Here is a 23,381-nt window from a genome sequence, read left to right as displayed (position 1 = left end):
GCAAATTCCACACAGACAGTGACCCAGAGCCGGGATCAAACCTAGGTCCTCGGCGCCGTGAGGTACTAACCACTGAGCCACCGTGCCGACCCAGCTTTAACCTCCTGATGGAGTCAGGTATCACTAACCAAGCAGCTAGAGAAATAGACAGTGTGCAACAAGGTCAACTACTTTAATTCCGGCTCCTGGGATTCAAAACCCAGCTCTATCCTTCCCTGTCCAGAAGAAATCGAGAACTGCCATACCTGGGATCCAAGAAATCGACCACTGCAGTGTATTCGGTTGGACTTGTGCGACCCTGCAAATACCGCATGTTCCAACCTGGAACACTGCCATCCTGGTTACCAAACACACTCTCCATCAGCCAAGGGAAAATCAAATGGAGCTCCTGGAAAAAAATATAATAATAATCTTTATTAATAATTACCTTTATTAGTGTCATAAGTAGGCTTACATGAACACTGCAATTAAGTTACTGTGAAAATCCCCTAGTCGCCACATTCAGGTGCCTGTTCGGGTACACAGAGGGAGAATTCAGACTGTCCAACTCACCTAACAAGCACGTCTTTTGGGACTTAGGGGAGGAAACCGGAGCACCCGGAGGAAACCCACGCAGACACGAGGAGAACATGCAGACTCTGCACAGACAGCGACCCGAGCTGGGAATCGAACCTGGGTCCCTGGCACGGTGAAGGAATAGTGCTAACCACTGTGCTACCGTGCCACCCACATAAGGCAGGTTCACAAAGCAGCTCCACAAAGCAGCTCAATAGCTAAATGTTGGTAAAGAGGCTAAAAACATACTTTAAAATAAAAGGGTATCCCAGAAATGCACAAGAACATTATAGATGGAAGCAGGAGGCGGCCATTTGGCCTGTCGGACCTACACCACCATTCAACAGTATCATGGCTAATCTTCTACATCAACTCCTTATTTTCCAGCACCATCCTCATATTGTTAATGCCCAAAAATCTTCATACTAATAACAATAACCATTTGTTGTCCCAAGTATGAAGCCCCTAGTCGCCACATTCCGGCGCCTGTTCAGGTAAGCTGGTACAGGAATTGAACCCACATTGCCGGTCTTGATCTACATCACAAACCAGCTGTCTAGCCCACTGAGCTAAATCAGCTCCATTATCATTAATGCCCAAAAATCTGTCAGCATGTTTTGAATATGCTTAGAAGCTCAGCATCCAAAGCTCTCGGAGTTAGCGAATTTCAAGAATTCACAACACATTTGGGTGAAGAAATTTCTCATCTGCCTTAAAATAGTTAACCCCTCATTCAGAGTCCATTCCACCAGTGTTGGGGGCTCAGGTTATCCACTTTCTTTGCCATTGGTTCTCAGCAAGGGCAGCAAAGAGGGTACTACATAGGAACAAGAAGCAGAAGTAGGCAATTCAGCCCCTCGGGCCTACTCCGCCATTCAATCAGATCATGGATGATCTCTTCCTGGTCTCAAATCCACCTCTCTGCCTGTTCCCCATATCCCTTTAACCTGTTTTTTTAAAATCAGAAATATATCTATCTCCTTCTTTAAACAATTAATGATTCAGATTCCACTGCACTATGGGCAGTGAGTTCCATAAATTCACCACCCTCTTGTGAGAAGCAGTTCCTCCTCATCTCAAGTTCTAAATCTACTGCCTCTCAACTGATTTCTATGACCTCTCGTTCTAGATTGCCCCAAAAGAACATAAGAACTAGGAGCAGGAGTAGGCCCTCTGGCCCCTCGAGCCTGCTCCACCATTCAATGAGATCATGGCTGATCTTTTGTGGACTCAGCTCCATTTTCCTGGCCCGAACACCATAACCCTTAATCCCTTTATTCTTCAAAAAACTATCTATCTTTATCTTAAAAGGGGGAACATTTGCTGTACATTTACTTTATCAATACGTTTTAGTATTTTATATACCTCGATCAGTTTCCCCTCTCATCCTGCTAAACTCCAGCAAATATAAGCCCAAACTGTTTAATCGCTCCTCAAACGTCAATCCCTTTCATCACTGGAATCAATCTGGCGAATCTCCTCTGAACTGCCTCCAATGCCACCACATCCTTACTCAAACATGGGAGACCAAAACTGGACACAATACTCCAGGTGTGGTCTCACCAACATCCTATACAATTGCAACACTTCTCTACAACTGACTGCACATTCCAGGAAGTGTGCTTATGGCCTGTGAGGGAGGAGGATGCATGGATCAGGCCCAGCTATTTCCCCATGGTGGAATAGGCTTGACATTATAAGCAAAAGTACTGCAAAACACATGTTAGTCATTGCGAGTTGGCACTAAAACAAAACAAGTAAACACAGTGGCTTCATACCTTGGGGGAATAATCATCTACCACTTTGGACAATTCATAGCATCTCTGAAATAGAGGCTTGTTCGCACCATCTGCTTTAAGAAGAGCCTGTAAAAAGAGAACACTTTGATTTCTTTACTTGCCGAAAAAGAGTTTCTGCTTTGGAAGATTAGTCAGGAATATCACCAGAAACTGGAGGGTTGAAAAGCCCAGTGAGTGAGAAATTCAGTTTGTGAGATGTTTCAAAAGGACCAAAGAGCAGAAAAGAAATTATTTCCAGGAAGTTACAACACAATGAAACACATTGCATTGGGTACGAGTAAAGCTAAATTAGATGTCATGGACTAGAATTGCAGAACACACACAACGGGAGGCCATTCAGCCCACAAAAGTCTGTGCTGGCTCTCTGCAGAGCAACACAGCTTTCTCTGGCATGGAAACAGAAAGTGGTGTAAAAGCCCAGGGGCCTGGCAGCATCTGTGATGAGAGAAACAGAGTTAATGCGCATAGCACATTCATTATGATCAGCCTGGCACCACCATCGCTCTGGTCATTGAGATCACATCTGACCCTCCCTCAGAATTTCCCCACTACCCTCCCAGCTACATCACGCAAGCACATTTCCAACATAGAATTTCTGCAGTGCAGCCATTCAGCCCATCAAGTCTGTACCGATCCTCTGAAAGAGCACCCTACCTAGACCCTATCCCATGACCCCCATTATGCCTTCTATCTTGCACATCTTTGAACAACAAGTGGCAATTTAACATGGCCAATTCACCTAACTTGGATATCTTTGGACTGTGGGAGGAAACCGGAGGAAACCCACATAGACACTTGTAGAATGTGCAAATTGTTGCCCAAGGCTGGAATCGAACCCAGGGTCCCTGGCGCTGTGAGGCAACAATGCTAACCACTGTACCAGGTTAAAGTCCAACAGGTTTGTTTCAAATCACTAGCTTTCGGAGCACAGCTCCTTCCTCAGGTGATGCACCCAAGGAGCAGTGCTCCGAAAGCTAGTGATTCAAAACAAACCTGTTGGGCTTTAACCTGGTGTTGGAAGACTTCTTACTGTGCTCACCCCAGTCCAACACCGGCATCTCCACATCATAGATATTTAAAGCCAGTTGACAACGGGGACGAATAGTTTAAAGTGGGGGCAGACTCACCAACAGGTAGCTGGGCTGCTGCATGGGCAAGGCCGCCATGTTTTCCCCACAGGGCTTGGCCCGCAAGCGGCCGCACAACTTCCCCAGCGGCGCCTGCCAGAACCAAGAACCGCTCGCCAGCTTCAATCCGCCGCGCCGGCACCCTCATCAAACTGCGACGCCAACAACTTCAGGTACCACAGGCTGGGGAGGGCCCGGATTGGAGGAGAGGGAGAATGACGCTACGCTGCTGGTTGGAGGAGGGGCTACCTGAGAGCGAGGTTGTGATTAGGGAAGAGGGATGTGGGTGTGATTGGGGTTTCTGATTGGAGAAGCGGGAAAGGGAGCCCGAGGGAGCCGACCGCCGATTGGCTCGTGCTGGGAGGGAGCCGGCCTCTGATTGGGCTGCGCTGGGATGGAGCCGCTGATTGGACCGCGCTGGGAGGGAGCCGCTGATTGGACCGCGCTGGGATGAAGACGCTGATTGGGCCGCGCTGGGACGGAGCCGCTGACTCGACCGGGCTGGGTGGGAGGCGGCCACTGATTGGATCGCGCTTGGACGAAGCCGCTTATTGGACCGCGGTGGGAGGAAGCCGGCCGCTGATTGGATAGTGCTGAGAGGGAGCCGCTGATTAGTCCCCGTTGGGAGGAGGCCGCTGATTGGCCGTCTCCAGGGATGTAGCCGGCCTCCGATTGGCCTGCGCTGGGAGGTAGCCGTCCGATGATTGGCCTGCTGGGAGACAGCCGGCCGCTGATTGGTCCGAGCTGAGAGGGAGCCGCTGATTGGAATAATATTGTTTACAGGCGCTGTTGATTGGCTGAAGCTGAGTTGAGGCGAGCCGAGCCGCTGATTGGGTGGGTAAAGCGCGGGCTCGGGGAGCGTGGGAGTGAGGTGATGGCAGTGGGCGCGTGGGGACATTGAGTCTGCCTCAGACCGCCTGGCAGCGCGGTAACTACAGGCTGGAGCAGAGTGGGGGAGGCCAGTGTAGTCGAGCTGAGGTAGAGAGTGTTGATCGGGCTGACCTGCGGTAAGGACTATAGGCATTGGGTGCTGGACTGTGTTTCCTGGCAGCGTAAGATCTGACAACTCAGAAAGCACCCTGGACACGGAGCAGGTAGAAACACCGTATACACCACACATACAGCAAAGTCAGCAGGGAGAATGCCCATTTTAGGACAAAAAATATTGATGGTGGCTCAAAAGAAAATGTAATTTTAAAAAAATGTTGTTAATAAGTATGTTAGACTTGGCAAGTAATTGATTTTGCATTTAATTTGAAGAGGTAAAATACAAGTTTAGTCATAGAGTTTTATAGCACAGAAAGAGGCCATTTAGCCCATTGTGTCTGTGCCGCCATCAAGTACTTTATACTCTAATCTCATTTTTCAGCACTTGGTCCGTAGTCTTATGTGCTGCGGTGTTTCAAGTGCTCATCTAAATGCTTCTTAAATGTTGTGAGGGTTCCTGCCTCGACCACCCTTCAGGCAATGAGTTCTGAATCTCCTGCCTATTGCTTTAAATCTATGACCCCCTGGTTATTGACCCCTCCGTGAAGGGGAAAAGTTGCTTCCTATCTGTGTCCCTCATAATTTTACACACCTCAATTAGGTCCCTCAGCCCTCTGCTCAAAGAAAACCAACCTCTGCCTAACCAGCCTCATCGTAGCTGAAATACTCCAGCCTATGCAACGTCCTGCACCCTTGCTAATGCAATCACATCCTTCCTATAGTGTGGCGACCAGAATTACACACGTACTCTAGGTGTGTCCTAATGAGTATTTTTTTTATACAGCTCTATCATAACCTTGTGGGATCTATAGGCATGCACATCAAGGTTCCTCTGTGCTCCATAGTGCCCTACTGTTCATTGTGTATCCCCATGAATTATTGGTGCCCTCCCAATTTATCATCACACTTTTCAGGGTTAAATTCCATTTGCCACTGTTCTGTCGACCTAACTATGTCGTCCTGTAATCTAAGGCTTTCCTCCTTGCTATTTACCACACCGCTAATTTCCATGTCATCAGCAAACCTACTGATAATAATACCTTGCACATTCACGTCTAGATTGTTAACGTGCACTACAAACAGCAAGGGACCCAGCACCGATCCCTGCGGTGCACCACTGGACACAAGTTTCAAGTCACAAAAATGACCATCGTCCATCACTCCTGCCACAAAGCCAACTTGTGATCTAATTTGTGAAATGGGCTCTTACCTTCTTGATCAGTCTCCCATGTGTGACCTTGTCAAAAGCCTTACTAAAGTCCATGTTGATGACATCGGTTTCACTACTCGCACCCACACGCCCAGTCATCTCATTGAAAAATTAAATCAAATTCATTGGACGCAATCTCCCGACTATGCTTGATTAATCCTTGCCTCTCCAAGTGGAGATTAATTTTGTCCTCCAAAGTTCCTACTTCCTTTCTTGAATAATGGTACCACATTATCTGTCCTCTGGTACCTCTCCTGTGTACAGGAGAGGATTGGAAAATTAACGTCCGAGGCCCTACAATCTCCTCGCTTCATGCAGCAGCCTGGGATATGTCTCATCTGGGTCTTATTTGGATTTTTAACTGGCCAACCACATCATCATCTGAGTTTGTCATGAGCCACATCTAAGGCTTCAGCACTTCAGTTCACATGCACACTCCACTGTCTTTAGACCCAGTTTATGAACGTTGCAATGCAATCGATCCTGTTATAGGGACACTTCTCCACCCCTCCTGGTTCAAGCTGATAATCATCTCCTTATTCTTACCCCCCCCTTCCCCTTTAAACCTGTCATTCTTCATCCGCCTGCACCCCATCCAAACCGGAATTTATCTTCCTCCAGCCAAATGGCAGTTTTGTTCACCCCAACTTTCCCAATGCAGAGCCACCCAATGATATCTCCCTTCTAAAATGCTTCATTCTCCACTACCCTCCTCACCTTCCCGTTCCCTTCCTACTCCCATCCTGGCATCGATTTCTTCTCCATTTGAACTCGGCAGTTTTCTCAGTCTTCAGTTTTGCTCATTCATTCACTGGTGGCTTTGTTCAGCTGGGATGGAAATGGAGATTCTATCCAGAACAGCTGATCCTGGCAATGTCTGTGTGAGGGTAAGTTACAATAGAATGGTGTTGGAGCAGCTGGTGATATTTGACTCATGCATTGGTGTTCAGTAATACCAAAGTGCTTGACATTGTTGACAATGTATTAAGTAGAAAAAATGCAATTATCTCAGGGACTCAATGGTCCAAGAGCAAGAGTTTGTCTCATCAGTATTTTGTGCGCAATGGGAACTTTTAGCCCTGTTGCTACACTGAGGATCCACCAATCAGTGGCTGAACAGGATTTGGATTTATTTCGTGAATCAAGATCTCGGAAACAACTAGCACCATGGACAGCAGGAGGATGGGGTCCTATGTTGGATTTAGTTGATGGTTGGCATACCAATAGAATTTCCATCTATACTATAACCTGTTGCTTTGGAAGATTGAAAAATCTTTTGAACGGTCTGAAAGGATGACTGTAGTGCCTCGGTGAAGAACGTGTAATATATGATATGAGTTGATCTGTCAGGGAAGTCTTTATTAGTTGTTTTGAGGTGTCTTGCAGGAACTCTCAGTTCATGGTGGACTCGTGAAGATACCATAGAATCAGTGAGAATGCTCCAGCTGACTCAACAAGTGGGCAGATCAAATGCAACACCCAGTTACACGACCACGTGACCTCTGTGCTCTTTTCATTCAGGTGCACTAGCAAGTGAACATGGCCAAAGTTAGATTTAGAACTTGACTACAGTCCAAACACTAGAAATGTTGCACCTTGTATTCTCATGAAGATTTTGATCACGTGTTTGTTGGAATTTACTTCCATCTGATTTAAAGCCACAACAGCACCTTGAACATTAATAGCTCATGGCACTTCCATCATGGCAATCATTGCACATTCATTCTAGCATTTTTCAGATCCCTTACTCTCTGAACTGGAGAATCAACTTTGACGAAAGCGGAGGACCAGCATAGCTGCAGGTGTGAGGTGACTGAAGATTTTAGCAGGTCTCCAATAAAGGGAGTGACTTTTTAAATCCCTGAAAGTTCAACTTGCAAAATGCAAGTTGCTGTACAATACCAATGTGATGGGCCAGCATATCTAACTTGTTACCATTTCTTGTCTGACTCAGGATGGTTATTTACTTCTCCATTAGTAAGTGTTTTCATCTCTGCTTTCAAATGTCGTGAAACGTGGCTTAGTCGGAATTGGCAACAGAATTCTTGGGGAGGCGGATGTTGATGGAGGAATTGAGGTGAATAAACAGTGTTTTGAATAACAGTGGATGCAGTGTGTTTGCACCCTTGGACTACAGAGCACCCACACTTATTGATTCAAATGTCGTATCGCTTGTGTTCTCCCATCGGCAGCTTCTGAAATAGTAACTATTCTCAGTTATGGACTTCGGAGGCTCTAGTCTGAACAGAGAAATGCCATCAATCTTCCTCGTAGATTTCAATACGCGCTCTATGCTTTCCTAAAGGCCCTAACAGTAATATACACCAAGTGATTTAAACAAACATCCACTTGTGTGATTATTCAAAGTTGTAGATTTTGTTTTGCTTATTTCAGCACAGAACTGAAACATTCCTTCTCATTCTTACTTGTCTGCTGTGTTTGTTTGTTATTTACAGCACAGAAGGAGGCCATTTGGCCCATTGTGTCTTCACCGGCTCCCAAAAGTGCAACACAGTTAGACCCATTGCCCAGCCCTATCTCCGTAGCCCTCTAAATTCATCACTTTCAAATATATATCCACCTCTCTTTTGAAACCGCCTATGGAATGTGCCTCCACCACTCTCCCAGGCAGCGCATTCCAAACTCCAACAACTCTGAATAAAGAAGTTTATCCTCATCTCACTCCTAGCTCTTTGTTGACCATCTTGAAATTATAACCGCCCAGTCACAACCATACCAACTAGTGGAAACAGAATATCCTTTTTTTATTAGAGTACCCAATTCATTTTTTTCCATTTAAGGGGCAATTTAGCGTGGCCAATTCACCTACCGTGCACATTTTTGAGTTGTGGGAGTGAAACCCACGCAAACACGGGGAGAATGTGCAAACTCCACACGGACAGTGACCCAGAGCCGGGATCGAACCTGGGACCTCGGCGCCGTGAGGCAGCAGCACTAACCACTGCGCCACCGTGCTGCCCGAAACAAAATATCCTTTACCCTGTCAAAATTGTTGATAGTTTGAACATCTCAATAAAGTCGCCTCTTAATCTTCTCTGCTCCATGGAGAACAAGCCCAATTTCTCCAATCTTTCCTTATGTCTAAAATTCCTCATTCCTGGTATCATTCTAGTAAATCCCTGCACTCTCTCCACGGCTTTAACATTAAGGTGCCCAGAACTGAACACAATTCTCCAAATGTGGTCTGACCAATGACTTGTAGAGGTGTAGCATCACTTCCTTGCTTTTATACTCTGTACCTCTATTTATAAACTCAAGGATGCTTTAAGCCTTCTTAACAATTTTCAACTTGCCTGGCCACCTTCAGAGAATTCTGCACTTGAACCTCGAAGTCCCTCTGCTCCTTTACACCCCACAAACTTGTATCATTGAGCCTGTATTGTCTCCCCATGTTTCTTCTACCAAAATGCATTACCTCCCATTTTGCTACATTGAAGTTCATTTGCCAGATGTCTGCCCATTTGGCCAACTTGTCAATGTCCCTTTGAAGTCGCTCAGCGTCACCCTCACTATTCTCCCAAGCTTAGTATCTGCAAATTAAAATTTTGCCCTCAACACCCACTTCTAAATCATTTATATAAATCAGAAAAGAAAGGGTCCCAAAACTGGGCGCTGGGGAACACCACTTTCTTTGTTTTAAATGTTCTTAATTGAGGTTTTGGTATACGAAACAAATATAGGTATGAACAATCAGTAGGAGTTAAACAGGAAGATATATAAGAAGTAAAATTAGAACTGTTTACACCAAGATTGGTTTTGACTTTACATAAATACATCACTCACAGTTTCCCCTTCCTTTTCTTTTATTCCTTCTTTGCAGTGTTTGCTGTGATAATTGTGGTCTCCTGCGTTATGCTCCTCACCGGCTTTTCCTCTGCTTTTCTTTCCTTTGGTTCAGGTTGTTGTAGCCCCCACCCCGTACCTCCTGGTTCCTTTGTTGGGCTTGGCTGAGTTCCTTATTCCCCCCACCGAGTTCCTTATTCCCCCCTTATTCTCCGAACCTCGGATGGCGAATTTGATTTTCTCCATTTGGAGAAATTCCGACGGGTCGGACAGGCATTCCGCAGCTTTGGGTGGTGCTGCTGACCGCCAGGATTCTCCAGTGGGTGATTAGGGAGGCAAAGACAAGGGCGTTGACCCTCCTCCCCATGAACAGATCTGGCTGTTCTGACACCCCGGGGACTGTCACTCTCGGGTATGGCTCCACCCTCATCCCCACCACTTTGGACATTGCCTCGAAGAAGGCTGTCCAGCGCCCAGCAAGTCTGGGGCATGACCAGAACATGTGGGGGTGGTTGGCTGAGCCTCCTTGGCACCGTTCGAATCTGTCCACCACCGCCGGGAAGAACCTGCTCTTTCGGGTTCTGGTTAAGTGGGCTCTGTGTACCACTTTTAGCTGCATTAGGCTTAGCCTTGCGTATGTGGAGGTGGAGTTGACCCTGTGCAGTGCTTCGCTCTAGAGTCCCCAGCCTATTTCAAACCCTCGGTCTTCCTCCCACTTTACCCTTGTCTCATCCATTTGGGTGTTGGCCCCCCCTTAGCAATCGTCCGTACATGCCACCACAGTTCCCTTTTCCCAAGATGTCCGCGTTCAGCAGGTCCTCCAACAGTGATTGGCGTGGTGGTTGGTACGTCCTCGTTTCTCTTCATAGGAAGTTTTTGAGTTGTAGGTACCTAAGTTTGTTTCCCCCTGTCAGCTCTTCGAGCGGTGTATAAGTCCGTAACTGTCAGCGACCGCACCGCCCCCACCCCGTCCTGACTCCACCTTTTGAAGGAGATGTCCATGGTCGCCGGCGTGAACCTGTGGTTGTTGCAGATGGGGGCTTTATCGGACATCTCGGTTTGCCCGAAATGCTGTCGCAAATGGTTCCGTGACTGGAATATTGCCACCACCATTGGGTTCGTTGAATATATTTTTAAAAACATTTTTATGAAGGCATTTATAAATAAACATCAAATAAAACCACAATCAAAATAAAAAAGATAACCAACAGATAACAAACAGGAGAACACAGCAGAACTCAATAATTAGCCATCAATCGTGCCCCACCCTCTGTAACATACTCCTCACACCCTCTGTCTCCACTTTTTCTTGTTAACCCTCAACCTCCCCTCTCCCTGCTGAAGTCAATGAACGGTTTCCAACTCCGGGCGAACCCTTCCATCGACCCCCTTTGGGGGAATTTAATTTTCTCCAGCCTAAGGAAATCCGCGAGGTCGCTCACTCATACCCCCGGTTTCGGAGACTCCGAGTCCCTCCACCCCAACAGGATCCGTCTCCGGGGCTACCAGAGAGGCAAAGACCAGAACATTGGCAAACCCCTGCCAAAATCTCTGCAGCTTCGGGCAGGCCCAAAACATGTGAACATGATTTCTCTCTCCACACACACAAACCACCACCCTCTCAAAGAACCTGCTCATTCTGGCCACCATCATACGCACCCTATGGACTTCCTTAAATTGAATGTGACTCAACCTGGCGCACGTGGAGGACCCATTCGCTGTCCTCAAAACTTCCTGCCATAACCCAGCCCCCCCCCCCAGCTCTTGAAATGAAATGAAATTAAAATCGCTTATTGTCACAAGTAGGCTTCAAATGAAGTTACTGTGAAAAGCCACATTCCGGCTCCTGTTCGGGGAGGCTGGTATGGGAATTGAACCGTGCTGCTGGCCTGCCTTGGTCTGCTTTAAAAGCCAGCTCTTTAGCCCTGTGCTAAACCAGCCCCTACCTAAACCAGCCCAGCTCTTCGTCCCACTTTTGCTTAACTACTATCGGGGCACCCTCCCAATACATCAAATCCTTGTATATCTCTGACACACTTCCCACTCCAACCCCTGCTGTCGACAGCACCTTGTCCTGCAACCCCGGGGGGCGGCAGATCAGGAAAGGACGGCACCTGCTTTCTCACATAGTTCCGCACCTGTAAGCATCGGAACCCATTTCCGCTGGGCAACTTGTATTCCTCCACCAGGGCAAAAAGCAATGGGGAGAGTGGGGATCCCTGCCTCGTCCCCCTGTGCAACCTGAAGTACCCCAAACTCACCCGATTTGTTTTTGCACTCGCCACTGGCGCCCGGTACAACAATCAAATTGAATCTACAAACCCCTGCCCTAACCATGGTCAGCCCATGAAGAAAGTAAGGAGGTGCGGGATAGAGGGAAATTTGGCCAGTTGGATAAGTAACTGGCTATCACATAGAAGACAGAGGGTGGTGGTGGATGGAAAATTTTCAGACTAGAGACCAGTTACCAGCGGTGTACCACAAGGATCAATGCTGGGTCCTCTGCTATTTGTGATTTTTATAAATGACTTGGAGGAGGGGGCTGAAGGGTGGGTCAGTAAATTTGCTGATGACACCAAGAATGGTGGAGTAGTGGATGAGGTGGAGGGCTGTTGTAGCCTGCAAAGAGACATTGATAGGATGCAAAGCTGGGCTGAAAAATGGCAGATGGAGTTTAACCCTGATAAGTGCAAGGTGATTCATTTTGGTAGAACAAATTTGAATGCGGATTACAGGGTCAACGGCAGGGTTCTGAGGAATGTGGAGGAACAGAGAGATCTTGGGGTTCATGTCCACAGATCTCTGAATGTTGCCACTCAAGTGGATAGAGCCGTGAAGAAGGCCTAAAGTGTGTTAGCGTTTATTAACAGGGGGCTTGAGTTTAAGAGCCGTGGGGTTATGCTGCAACTGTACAGGACCCTGGTGAGATCACATTTGGAGTATTGTATGCAGTTCTGGTCATCTCTATAGGAAGGATGTGGAAGCATTGGAAAGGGTGCTGATGTGACCATCAATTCACTCGAGACACGATAGGAAGTAAACTGTGGCTTTAATAGACTTACAACTGAGCCTGCCTGCGACCAGAAGAACTGAGGGCAGACTCACAAGGCGGCAGCACTTTATACTTCCGGTAGTGGGAGAGGCCATGGGTGGAGCCATGGGCAGAGCCGAGGGTGGAGCCCTGTACAAGCTCCTCATCTCCCCCTGTGGGCAGAGCCGCGCAACGGCTCACAGACAGAGCCCACAAGGACACAATGCTATACCGTGTGAACGCAATACTATACAGTGTGAATTACATGATGTACATACACCACATTCACTCCCTGTAAAAAAAATCAAGTCCGGTGGGGGTGACGGGTCTACAGGTTGAGCCGGTCCAGTGGCCGAGTCGTCCTTTGGGACCGGCGGAGCACCGGGGTTGCAGCCTCTTCGGGTAGCTGGGTGGTGACGGGCGGTGTGGGTCTGAGGGTGGACTCCGGCGGTGGTTCGGTCCGAACTTCGTTTTTGACCGGGGCGAAGGGGGGCGCAGGAAACCTGTAGGCGTGGGGGCGCAGGGCGTGGGGGGTCGGGTGAAGTGTAGTGTGAGGGGTACCTCGGCGGTGGTGGTGGTAGTGGTGGATCCTGCAGGCGCCAGGTCCCGGAGGGAAACGATGTCCTGACGGCCGTTGGGGTGTTCGATAAAGGCGTAGTGTGGGTTCGAGTGTAGCAGTAGTACCCTTTCTACTAGTGGGTCCGTTTTATGTGTCCAGACGTGCTTCCGGAGGAGAACCCGGCCCGGTGCCCTCAACCAAGATGGGAGCGAAGCCCCCGTGGTAGTGCCCCGAGGGAAAACAAATAATTGCTCGCGAAGGGTCTGGTTAGTGGCCGTACACAGGAGGGACCTATTTGCATGGAGCGCGTCGGGGAGGACCTCCTGCCAGTGGGAGGTCGGGAGATTTCTGGACCGTAGGGTCAGTAGGACGGTCTTCCAGACCGTCGCGTTCTCCCTCTCCACCTGCCCGTTCCCCTTGGGGTTGTAGCTGGTAGTCCTGCTCGAGGCGATGCCCTTGTCGAGCAGGTACTGACGCAGCACGTCGCTCATGAAGGACAAACCCCTGTCGCTGTGGACGTAGCTGGGGAAGCTGAACAGGGTGAAGACACTGTGCAGGGCTCTGATGACTGTGTGGGAGGTCATATCGGGGCATGGGATAGCAAAGTGGAAGCGGGAGAATTCGTCTATGACATTGAGGAAGTACACATTTCGATTGGTCGAGGGGAGGGGCCCTTTGAAATCGATGCTCAGGCGTTCAAAGAGCCGGGAAGCTTTTAACAGGTGGGCCTTATCTGGGCTATAGAAGTGCGGTTTGCACTCCGCGCAGATCGGGCAATCCCTGGTGATGGCTTTTACCTCCTCGGTGGAGAAAGCCAGATTTTGGGCTTTGATGTAGTGGGCGAGCCGGGTGACCCCCGGGTGGCAGAGGTCGTTGTGGATAGCCTTTAATCGGTCGTCTTGCGTGCTGGCGCATGTGCCGCGGGTCAGGGCATCTGGGGGCTCGTTGAGCTTCCCCGGCCGATATATGATGTCATAATTATAGGTGGAGAGTTCGATCCTCCACCTCAAGATTTTATCGTTTTTTATTTTGCCCCATTGCGAGTTGTTGCAACCGATCTCTGGTCGGTGATGAGGGTGAACCTCCTACCTGCGAGGTAGTGCCTCCAGTGCCATACGGCTTCCACAATAGCTTGAGCTTCTTTTTCGACTGAGGAGCGTCGAAGTTCTGAAGCGGAGAGGGTTCGGGAGAAGAAAGCTACTGGTCTCCCTGCCTGGTTCAGAGTGGCGGTGAGAGCGCCCTCTGAGGCATCGCTCTCCACCTGGAAGGGGACGGATTCATCCACCACCTGCATGGCGGCTTTGGCGATGCCCTCCTTGATGCAGTTGAAGGCCTGGAGAGCCTCTGCTGACAGTGGGAAGAGTGTGGTCTTAAATAGTGGGTGGGCTTTGTCCGCATACTGGGGGACCCACTGGGCGTAATAGGAGAAGAATCCCAGGCAACTCTTGAGGGCCCTGGGACAATGAGGGAGAGGCATACGGTCCGGCTGGGGCCCAGGACTCCGTTTTCCACGACATAGCCGAGGATGGCTAGTCTGGTAGTGCGGAAAACGTATTTCTCCTTATTGTAGGTGAGATTGAGTTTCTGGGCGGTTTGGAGAAACCGGTGGAGGTTGGCATCGTGATCCTGCTGGTCATGGCCGCAGATGGTGACGTTATCCAGATACGGGAACGTGGCCCGCAGCCCGTACTGGTCCACCATTCGGTCCATCGCTCGTTGGAACACCAAAACCCCATTCGTGATGCCAAAGGGGACCCGGAGGAAATGGAAGAGGCGGCCATCTGCCTCGAACCCCGTGTAGTGGCGGTCCTCCGGGCGGATTGGGAGCTGGTGGTATGCAGACTTCAGATCTACCGTGGAGAATATGCGGTACTGGGCGATCTGGTTGACCATGTCTGCAATTCTGGGGAGGGGGTACGCATCGAGGTGCGTGAACCGGTTAATGGTTTGGCTGTAATCAACCACCATCCGGAACTTTTCCCCAGTCTTGACGACCACCACCTGAGCTCTCCAGGGGCTGTTACTGGCCTCTATGACTCCCTTACGTAGGAGCCGCTGGACTTCGGTTCTAATAAATACTCTATCCTGCAGGCTGTACCGCCTGCTGCGACTGGCTACTGGTTTACAGTTAGCCGTTAGGTTAGCGAAGAGTGGACGGGGGGCGATTTTTAGAGTCGCTAAGCTGCATATAGTGAGAGGAGGTAGGGGTCCGCCGAAGCTGAGTGTGAGGCTCCTGAGGTTACACTGAAAGTCGAGTCCGAGTAAGAGTGGGGCGCAGAGGTCGGGGAGTATGTACAGCTGGAAATTCGAGTAGCTGGCGCCTGTATCGTTAGGGTCGCAACGGTGCGCCCTTGTATTTGGACCGAGTGAGAACCCGGAGGCGGTTCTCACCGAGGGAGATAGTTTGCCGTGCAGGGAAGATAGGGAGCGAACAGCGTCTTACCAGGTCAGGATGTACGAAGCTCTCGGTGCTCCCGGAGTCAAAGAGGCACGGTGTCTTGTATCCATTGACTTGAACGGACATCATCGAGCTCCTGAGGTGCTTCGGACGCGACTGGCCCAAAGTGACTGCGTTGAGTTGCGGGTACTCGGTGGCTCGATCAGCAGTGCTGGAGTGGCCCCGTGATGACTGTCCGCGGAGGTCGTAGTCGGCGAGGTGAACTTCGGGTGATGGCCAAAATGGCGGCCCCCGTTGATCGCACGTGGCGGGTGATGAAGAAGATGGCGTCCAAGATGGCCACCCTGTGGATCGCACGTGGCGGGTGGCGAGGAAGATGGCGCCCAAGATGGCGGCCCCCATGACTCGCACATGGCCGGCCGCGTGGGGGAGGATTGCCAAGATGGCGGCCCCCATGAGTCGCAGATGTCGGGCGGAGTTGGCAGACACGCTGCAATATTACGGGGTCCGCGGGCCTGCGTGTTGGGGGAGTGATTGCTCTGGACTGCTGGGGAGTTGGAGGGTTTCGATTTCGACAGGCATACTTTAGCATAATGTCCTTTTCGACCGCAGCTGCTGCAGGTCGCGTTGCGGGCCGGGCAGTGCTGCCGTGGATGTTGGGGCTGACCACAAAAATGGCACACTGGCGCTCCATAGTGGGTGGGTGGCCGCGCGGCGCAGGCCTGTGGCAGTCGCTGGTCGGGGCTCCACGATGGGGTCGCGTAGTCTGCGGGGAATGACTTGAGACTTTGAAACGCGACTTCCATTGAGGTTGCTAGCGCTACCGTGTCCTCCAAGTTCTGGACCCCTTTTTCGAGGAGTTGCTGGCGCACATAATTAGACCGGATCCCTGCAACGTACACATCACGGACAGCGAGTTCCATATGCTGGGAGGCAGTTACAACCTGAAAGTTACATTCCCGTGCAAGGGCTTTTAAATTGCGCAGGTAGTCCTCTAGCGACTCTGGGGCACTGGCGGCGGGTAGCGAAAATATGCCGCGCGTATAATCGGTCGAGCATAGCGAGGGCCTCGGTGTACGATTCGTTACTGTTGAGTTGTGTAGAGATGCGATGGCTCACCCGTGCGTGCAGTAGGCTGAGTTTCTGCTCATCGGTAGTAGCGGAGGTAGTCGACGCAGCCAGGTAGGCCTTGAAACACCAAAGCCAGTGTAGAAAGATTTCCTTCGTCTCTGCAGCCTGCGGGTCGAGTTCTAGTCAATCAGGTTTGAGGGCTGATTCCATTGTAGTTTTCTTAAGTCTATTAAATTGATGTGACCATCAATTCACTCGAGACACGATAGGAAGTAAACTGTGGCTTTAATTGACTTACAACTGATCCTGTCTGCAACTGAGGGCAGACTCACAAGGCGGCGGCACTTTATACTTCCGGTAGTGGGAGGGGCCATGGGCGGAGCCGAGGGTGGAGCCCTGTACAAGCTCTTCATCCCCCCCTGTGGGCAGAGCCGCGCAAAGGCTCACAGACAGAGCCCACAAGGACACAATGCTATACAGTGTGAACATAATACTATACAGTGTGAATTACATGCTGTACATTCACCACAGGTGTAAAGGACATTTACCAGGATGCTGCATGGATTGGAGGGTAGGTCTTATGAGGAAAGGTTGAGGGAGCCGGGGCTTTTCTCATTGGAGCGAAGGAGGATGAGAGGCAACTTAATAGAGATTTATAAAATGATGAGGGGGATAGAGTGGACGTTCAGAGACTATTTCCTTGAGTGGATATAACTGTTACAAGGGGCAATAACTATAAGGTTTGGGATGGGAAATATAGGAGGGATGTCCGAGGTAGGTTCTTTACTGTCTGGGTTTGTCCTGTCTGTGTGTCCTGTACACAGTTAAATCCCCCCCCACCCCGTGATCAGTCGGTGGGTTGCTATGTCGGGCATTTCCGCCATGGTCTTCTTTATAAACTCTGTGTTGTCCCAATTGGGAGCATACACATTAACGAGGACTACTGGTGCCCTGTATAGGGCACCGCTGACCATGACGTACAGTCCCATTGGGTCCATAACCGTCTTTGTGAACATCGTACGGGGGGGAAGCAAATTGGCTTCCCCCCCGTACCAAGAATGGTAGATCTGTCCCACCCAGCCCTTCCTTACCCGCTGTCGGTCCTTCTCACTCAGGTGTGTCTCTTGGGGAAAGATAATGTTGGCTTTCACGTTTTTCAGGTGGGTGAAGACTTTGGATCTTTTCACTGGGCCGTTAAGTCCCCTCACATTCCAGGTCACTATCCTGATGGGGGCGTTTTGTCCCCAACTCCTGTGGGATCAACCACACCTACCTCCTGGAAGTGCCCCTGCACTCTGGAATTTCCCTATGTTCGAGGGCCGTCCAAAATGGGCACGGTCACTGTTCTCCCTATGAGGTTGGGCTTTTGCGCTCCGGGCTTTCCCTTTGTCCAGGGGACATCCAACATGACCGGCAACTGTGTGTTTGTCATGTAGATGAACCCCTGTTCTCTGGGGTTTCCCTTTGTCCAGGGACCTTCCCAAGTGGTTGCTTGCAGCACCATTTTGTTCCAAGTCGCCACACGTGGCCTGTTGTAGCCAATCTAATGCCCTCCATCTTTCTTCACCTATTTCTCCCTTACGGTGCCCTCTTCCCCACCCCGCCTTCTTTCCTCCCCCTTCCCGTATTTAATCTTCCCCTCTTGCCCCTGTTTCTTCCCCTGATTATCCCCCTCCCCCATATCCGTTATCTGACCCCCATCTGCCAGGCACTTTTCCCCTTGCTTGGGACATGCCGCAGCCTCTTTCCTTAGAAAAGAAAATACAGCACAGAACAGGCCCTTCGGCCCACGATGTTGTGCCGAACTTTTGTCCTAGATTAAGAACAAATTAATCTACACCCCATCATTCTACCCTAATCCATGTACCTATCCAATAGCTGCTTGAAGGTCCCTAATGTTTCCGACTCAACTACTTCCACAGGCAGTCCATTCCATGCCCCCACTACTCTCTGGGTAAAGAACCTACCTCTGACATCCCTCCTATATCTTCCACTATTCACCTTAAATTTATGTCCCCTTGTGATGGTTTGTTCTACCGGGGAAAAAGTCTCTGACTGTCTACTCTATCTATTCCCCTGATCATCTTATAAACCTCTACCAAGTCGCCCCTCATCCTTCTCCGTTCTAATGAGAAAAGGCCCAGCACCCTCAACCTTTCCTCATAAGACCTACTCTCCATTCCAGGTAACATCCTGGTAAATCTCCTTTGCACCTTTTCCAAAGCTTCCACATCCTTCCTAAAATGAGGCGACCAGAACTGCACACAGTATTCCATATGTGGCCTTACCAAGGTTTTGTACAGCTGCATCATCACCTCACTGCTCTTAAATTCAATCTCTCTGCTAATGAACGCTAGCACACCATAGGCCTTCTTCACAGCTCTATCCACTTGAGTGGCAACTTTCAAAGATCTATGAACATAGACCTCAAGATCTCTCTGCTCCTCCACATTGCCAAGAATCCTACCGTTAACCCTGTATTCCGCATTCATATTTGTCCTTCCAAAATGGACAACCTCACACTTTTCAGGGTTAAACTCCATCTGCCACTTCTCAGCCCAGCTCTGTATCCTATCTATGTCTCTTTGCAGCCGACATCAGCCCTCCTCACTATCCACAACTCCACCAATCTTCGTATCGTCTGCAAATTTACTGACCCACCCTTCAACTCCCTCGTCCAAGTCATTAATGAAAATCACAAGCAGCAGAGGACCCAGAACTGATCCCTGCGGTACGCCACTGGTAACTGGGCTCCAGACTGAATATTTGCCATCCACCACCACTCTCTGACTTCTATCGGTTAGCCAGTTCGTTATCCAACTGGCCAAATTTCCCACTATCCCATGCCTCCTTACTTTCTGCATAAGCCTACCATGGGGAACCTTATCAAATGCCTTACTAAAATCCATGTACACTACATCCACTGCTTTACCTTCATCCACATGCTTGGTCACCTCCTCAAAGAATTCAATAAGACTTGTGAGGCAAGACCTACCCCTCACAAATCTGTGCTGACTATCCCTAATCAAACAGTGTCTTTCCAGATGCTCAGAAATCCTATACCTCAGTACCTTTTCCATTACTTTGCCTACCACCGAAGTAAGACTAACTGGCCTGTAATTCCCAGGGTTATCCCTAATCCCTTTTTTGAACAGGAGCACAACATTCACCACTCTCCAATCCCCTGGTACCACCCTTGTTGACAGTGAGGACGAAAAGATCATTGCCAATGGCTCTGCAATTTCATCTCTTGCTTCCCATAGAATCCTTGGATATATCCCGTCAGTCCCGGGGGACTTGTCTATCCTCAAGTTTTTCAAAATGCCCAACACATCTTCCTAACAAGTATCTCCTTGAGCTTACCAGTCTGTTTCACACTGTCCTCTCCAACAATATGGCCCCTCTCATTTGTAAATACTGAGGAAAAGTACTCGTTCAAGACCTCTCCTATCGCTTCAGACTCAATACACAATCTCCCGCTACTGTCCTTGATCGGACCTACCCTCGCTCTAGTCATTCTCATATTTCTCACATATGTGTAAAAGGCCATGGGATTTTCCTTGATCCTACCCGCCAAAGATTTTTCATGCCCTCTCTTAGCTCTCCTAATCCCTTTCTTCAGTTCCCTCCTGGCTATCTTGTATCCCTCCAGCGCCCTGTCCGAACCTTGTTTCCTCAGCCTGACATAAGTCTCCTTCTTCCTCTTAACAAGTCATTCAACCTCTCTTGTCAAACATGGTTCCCTCACTCGACCATCTCTTCCCTGCCTGACAGGGACATACATATCAAGGACACGTAGCATCTGTTCCTTTAACAAGTTCCACATTTCAATTGTGTCCTTCTCTGACAGCCTATGTTCCCAACTTATACACTTCAGTTCTTGTCTGACACCATCATATTTACCCTTCCCCTAATTGTAAACCTTGCACTGTTGCACGAAGTCACAGAATTGTGGTCACTATCTCCAAAATGCTCCCCCACTAACAAATTTATCACTTGTCCTGGTTCATTACCAAGTACCAAATCCAATATGGCCTCCCCTCTGGTCGGACAATCTACATACTGTGTTAGAAAAGCTTCCTGGACACACTGCACAGACACCACCCCATCCAAACTATTTGATCTAAAGAGTTTCCACTCAATATTTGGGAAGTTGAATTCACCCATGACTACTACCCTGTGACTTCTGCACCTTTCCAAAATCTGTTTCCCAATCTGTTCTTCCACATCTCTGCTGCTATTGGGGGGCCTATAGAACACTCCCAACAAGGTGACTGCTCCTTTTCTATTTCTGACTTCAACCCATACTACCTCAGTAGGCATATCCTCCTCGAACTGCCTTTCTGCAGCTGTTATACAATCTCTAATTAACAATGCCACCCCCCCCCCCCCCCCACACCTCTTTTACCATCCTCCCTAATCTTATTGAAATATCTATAACCAGGAAGCTCCAACAACCATTTCTGCCCCTCTTCTATCCAAGTTTCCGTGATGGCTACCACATCGTAGTCCCAAGTACCGATACATGCCATAAGTTCACCCACCTTATTCCTGATGCTTCTGGCATTGAAGTACACACTCCGTGCCTGCAAGTACTCTCCTTTGTCAGTGTTACCTTCACCACTGCCTCACTACACGCTTTGACGTCCTGAACATCGGCTTCCTTAGTTGCTGGACGACAAATCTGGTTCCCATTCCCTCCCGAAGAGTACTGGAAAACCTCCCTCCCAGGATATTGGTGCCCCTCTGCTTGTACAGGTCCCACCTTCCCCAGAATGCGCTCCAATTATCCAAATACCTGAAGCCCTCCCTCCTACACCATTCCGGCAGCCACGTGTTCAACTGCAGTCTCTCCCTATTCCTAGCCTCGCTATCACGTGGCACCGGCAACAAACCAGAGATGACAACTCTGTCTGTCCTGGCTTTTAACTTCCAGCCTAACTCTCTAAACTTATTCCCTAAACTCCCTACACATCCACACCCCTTTTCCTACTGACGTCGTTGATACCAATGTGCACCACGACTTCTGGCTGCTCACCCTTCCCTTAAGGATCCTGAAGACACGAACCGAGATGTCATGGACCCTGGCCCTCAGGAGGCAACAAACCATCCAAGAATCTCGCCCGTGTCCACAAAACCGCCTGTCTGTACCTCTAACTATTGAGTCCCCTATAACTAGTGCTCTCCTAATCTCCCCTCTGCCCCAAGCCGGACCTCATGCCAGAGATGCGGTCACTGCAGCCCACCCCTGCTAGGTAATCCCCCCAGCAGTATCCAAAGCGGTATACTTATTGTTGAGAGAAACGACCACAGGGGATCCCTGCACTGACTGCTTCCTCTTCTTCCCACCTCTAACTTTTTTAAAAACGCATTTTATTCAAACTTATATCAAAGTAGGCTACAGCAAATAAACACAGCGGGAAACATTCTTCCCAACAATCAGCTCTACAGTTTGTACAGATTTTTCTCCTTTTTCACCCCCCCCCCCTCCCATCACACCCCCCCCCCCCCCCCCCCCCCCCCTGCGACGAACAGCTCCTCAAACATGGTGACAAACATCCCCCATCTTTTCTCAAACTCCCGTGCTGAGCACCTTAGCTCATACTTTATCTTCTCTAACCGCAGGAAGTCATCCAGGTCACCCAACCATGCTACCACCCCCCCCAAGGTGGGGATGCCGATCGCCACTCCAGCAAAATTCGTCGCTCTGCACTCAGAGAGGCGAAGGCCAAGATATCGGCCTTCCTCCTCTCCATGAGCTCTGGCTTCTCTGAAACCCCAAATATCCCCAGCAAAGGGCCCGGGTCCACTCCCTGCTCCACTATCCTGGCTAAGACCGTGAACACTCCCGCCTAGAATCTTCCCAATTTCTCACAACCCGAAAACATGTGCGCATGATTTCCTGGCCCTGCCCACACCTCTGACACTCATCTGCTATCCCCTGAAAGAACCCACGCATTCTCGCCCGAGTCATATGCATCCTGTGCACCACCTTAAACTGTATCAGGCTCATCCTTGACAAGAGGAGGTCCCGTTTACCCTTCGCAGTACCTCACTCCATACTCTCTAATTGATCTCCATTCCCAACTCTGCTTCCCATTTCTCCTTGATCTTCACCAGCCTGGTCGTCTCCCTGCTCCCCCAGCCACATATATATATATATATCCCCAATTCTTCCCACCCGTCCACATCTGGAAGCAGCAGTCGCTCCAGCAGGGTGTATCCCGGCAATCTAGGGAACCCCTTCCAGACCTTTTGTGCAAAGTCGCTAACCTGTAGATACCTGAACTCAACATCAAGATCCTCCCTGGCCTCCTCTACCGGCTTCGTTAAGTTCTACTTATGGAGCCCCGTCCATTCCCTCGCTACCTGAATTCCCAAGTACCTAAACCTATCCCTCACTACCGTAAATGCCATCCCCCCTAAATTTGCCGGCTGTGCCAGATCATTCACCGGGAATACCTCGCTTTTCCCTATATTCAGCTTGTATCCCGAGAACCCTCCAAACCTCCCCAACAGGCCCATAAATCCTTCCCATACTCTCCAACGGATCCGAAACATACAGCAAGAGGTAATCGGCATAGAGTGACACCCGATGCTCCCTCTATCCCCTCATTATCCCCTGCCACTCTGCCGACCCCCTGAGAGCCATCACCAACGGCTCTATGGCCAGCGCAAACAGCAGCGGCGACAGCGGGCACCCCTGCCTCGTACCCCCGTGTAAGTGAAATCTTCGTGAGATATCATTCGTTCACACCCTCGATCTTGGCTCTACATACAGCAACCGTACCCATGCCACGAATCTCTGCCCAAACCCAAACCTTCCCTAAACTTCAAACA

The 23,381-nt window shown here is 49.6% G+C and overlaps 1 protein-coding gene across 4 annotated transcripts in view; it reads right to left on the bottom strand.

The window, feature by feature from the left end:
* The window catches only part of smpd4 (sphingomyelin phosphodiesterase 4), a 76,292-nt gene extending 72,583 nt beyond the window's left edge, over positions 1-3,709 (bottom strand). For 2 of the 4 annotated variants that reach the window (XM_038793840.1, XM_038793849.1), the window contains exons 1-3: positions 3,482-3,709; positions 2,334-2,420; positions 246-388 (exon numbers count right to left, since the gene is read on the bottom strand). In XM_038793840.1, coding sequence (XP_038649768.1) covers positions 246-388; positions 2,334-2,420; positions 3,482-3,520 — 269 coding nt within the window. In that variant the 5' untranslated portion in view covers positions 3,521-3,709. The remainder of the gene's footprint in view (positions 1-245; positions 389-2,333; positions 2,421-3,481) is intronic. The other 2 variants (XM_038793857.1, XM_038793867.1) reach the window with 1 other exon arrangement.
* Positions 3,710-23,381: the final 19,672 nt, after the last annotated feature.

Source organism: Scyliorhinus canicula, chromosome 1 (genome assembly GCF_902713615.1).
Source record: "Scyliorhinus canicula chromosome 1, sScyCan1.1, whole genome shotgun sequence".
In the NCBI taxonomy this organism is placed as follows: domain Eukaryota; kingdom Metazoa; phylum Chordata; class Chondrichthyes; order Carcharhiniformes; family Scyliorhinidae; genus Scyliorhinus; species Scyliorhinus canicula.
Note: the sequence above shows the minus strand (reverse complement) of the source record. Positions and strands in the feature narration are given on the sequence as shown.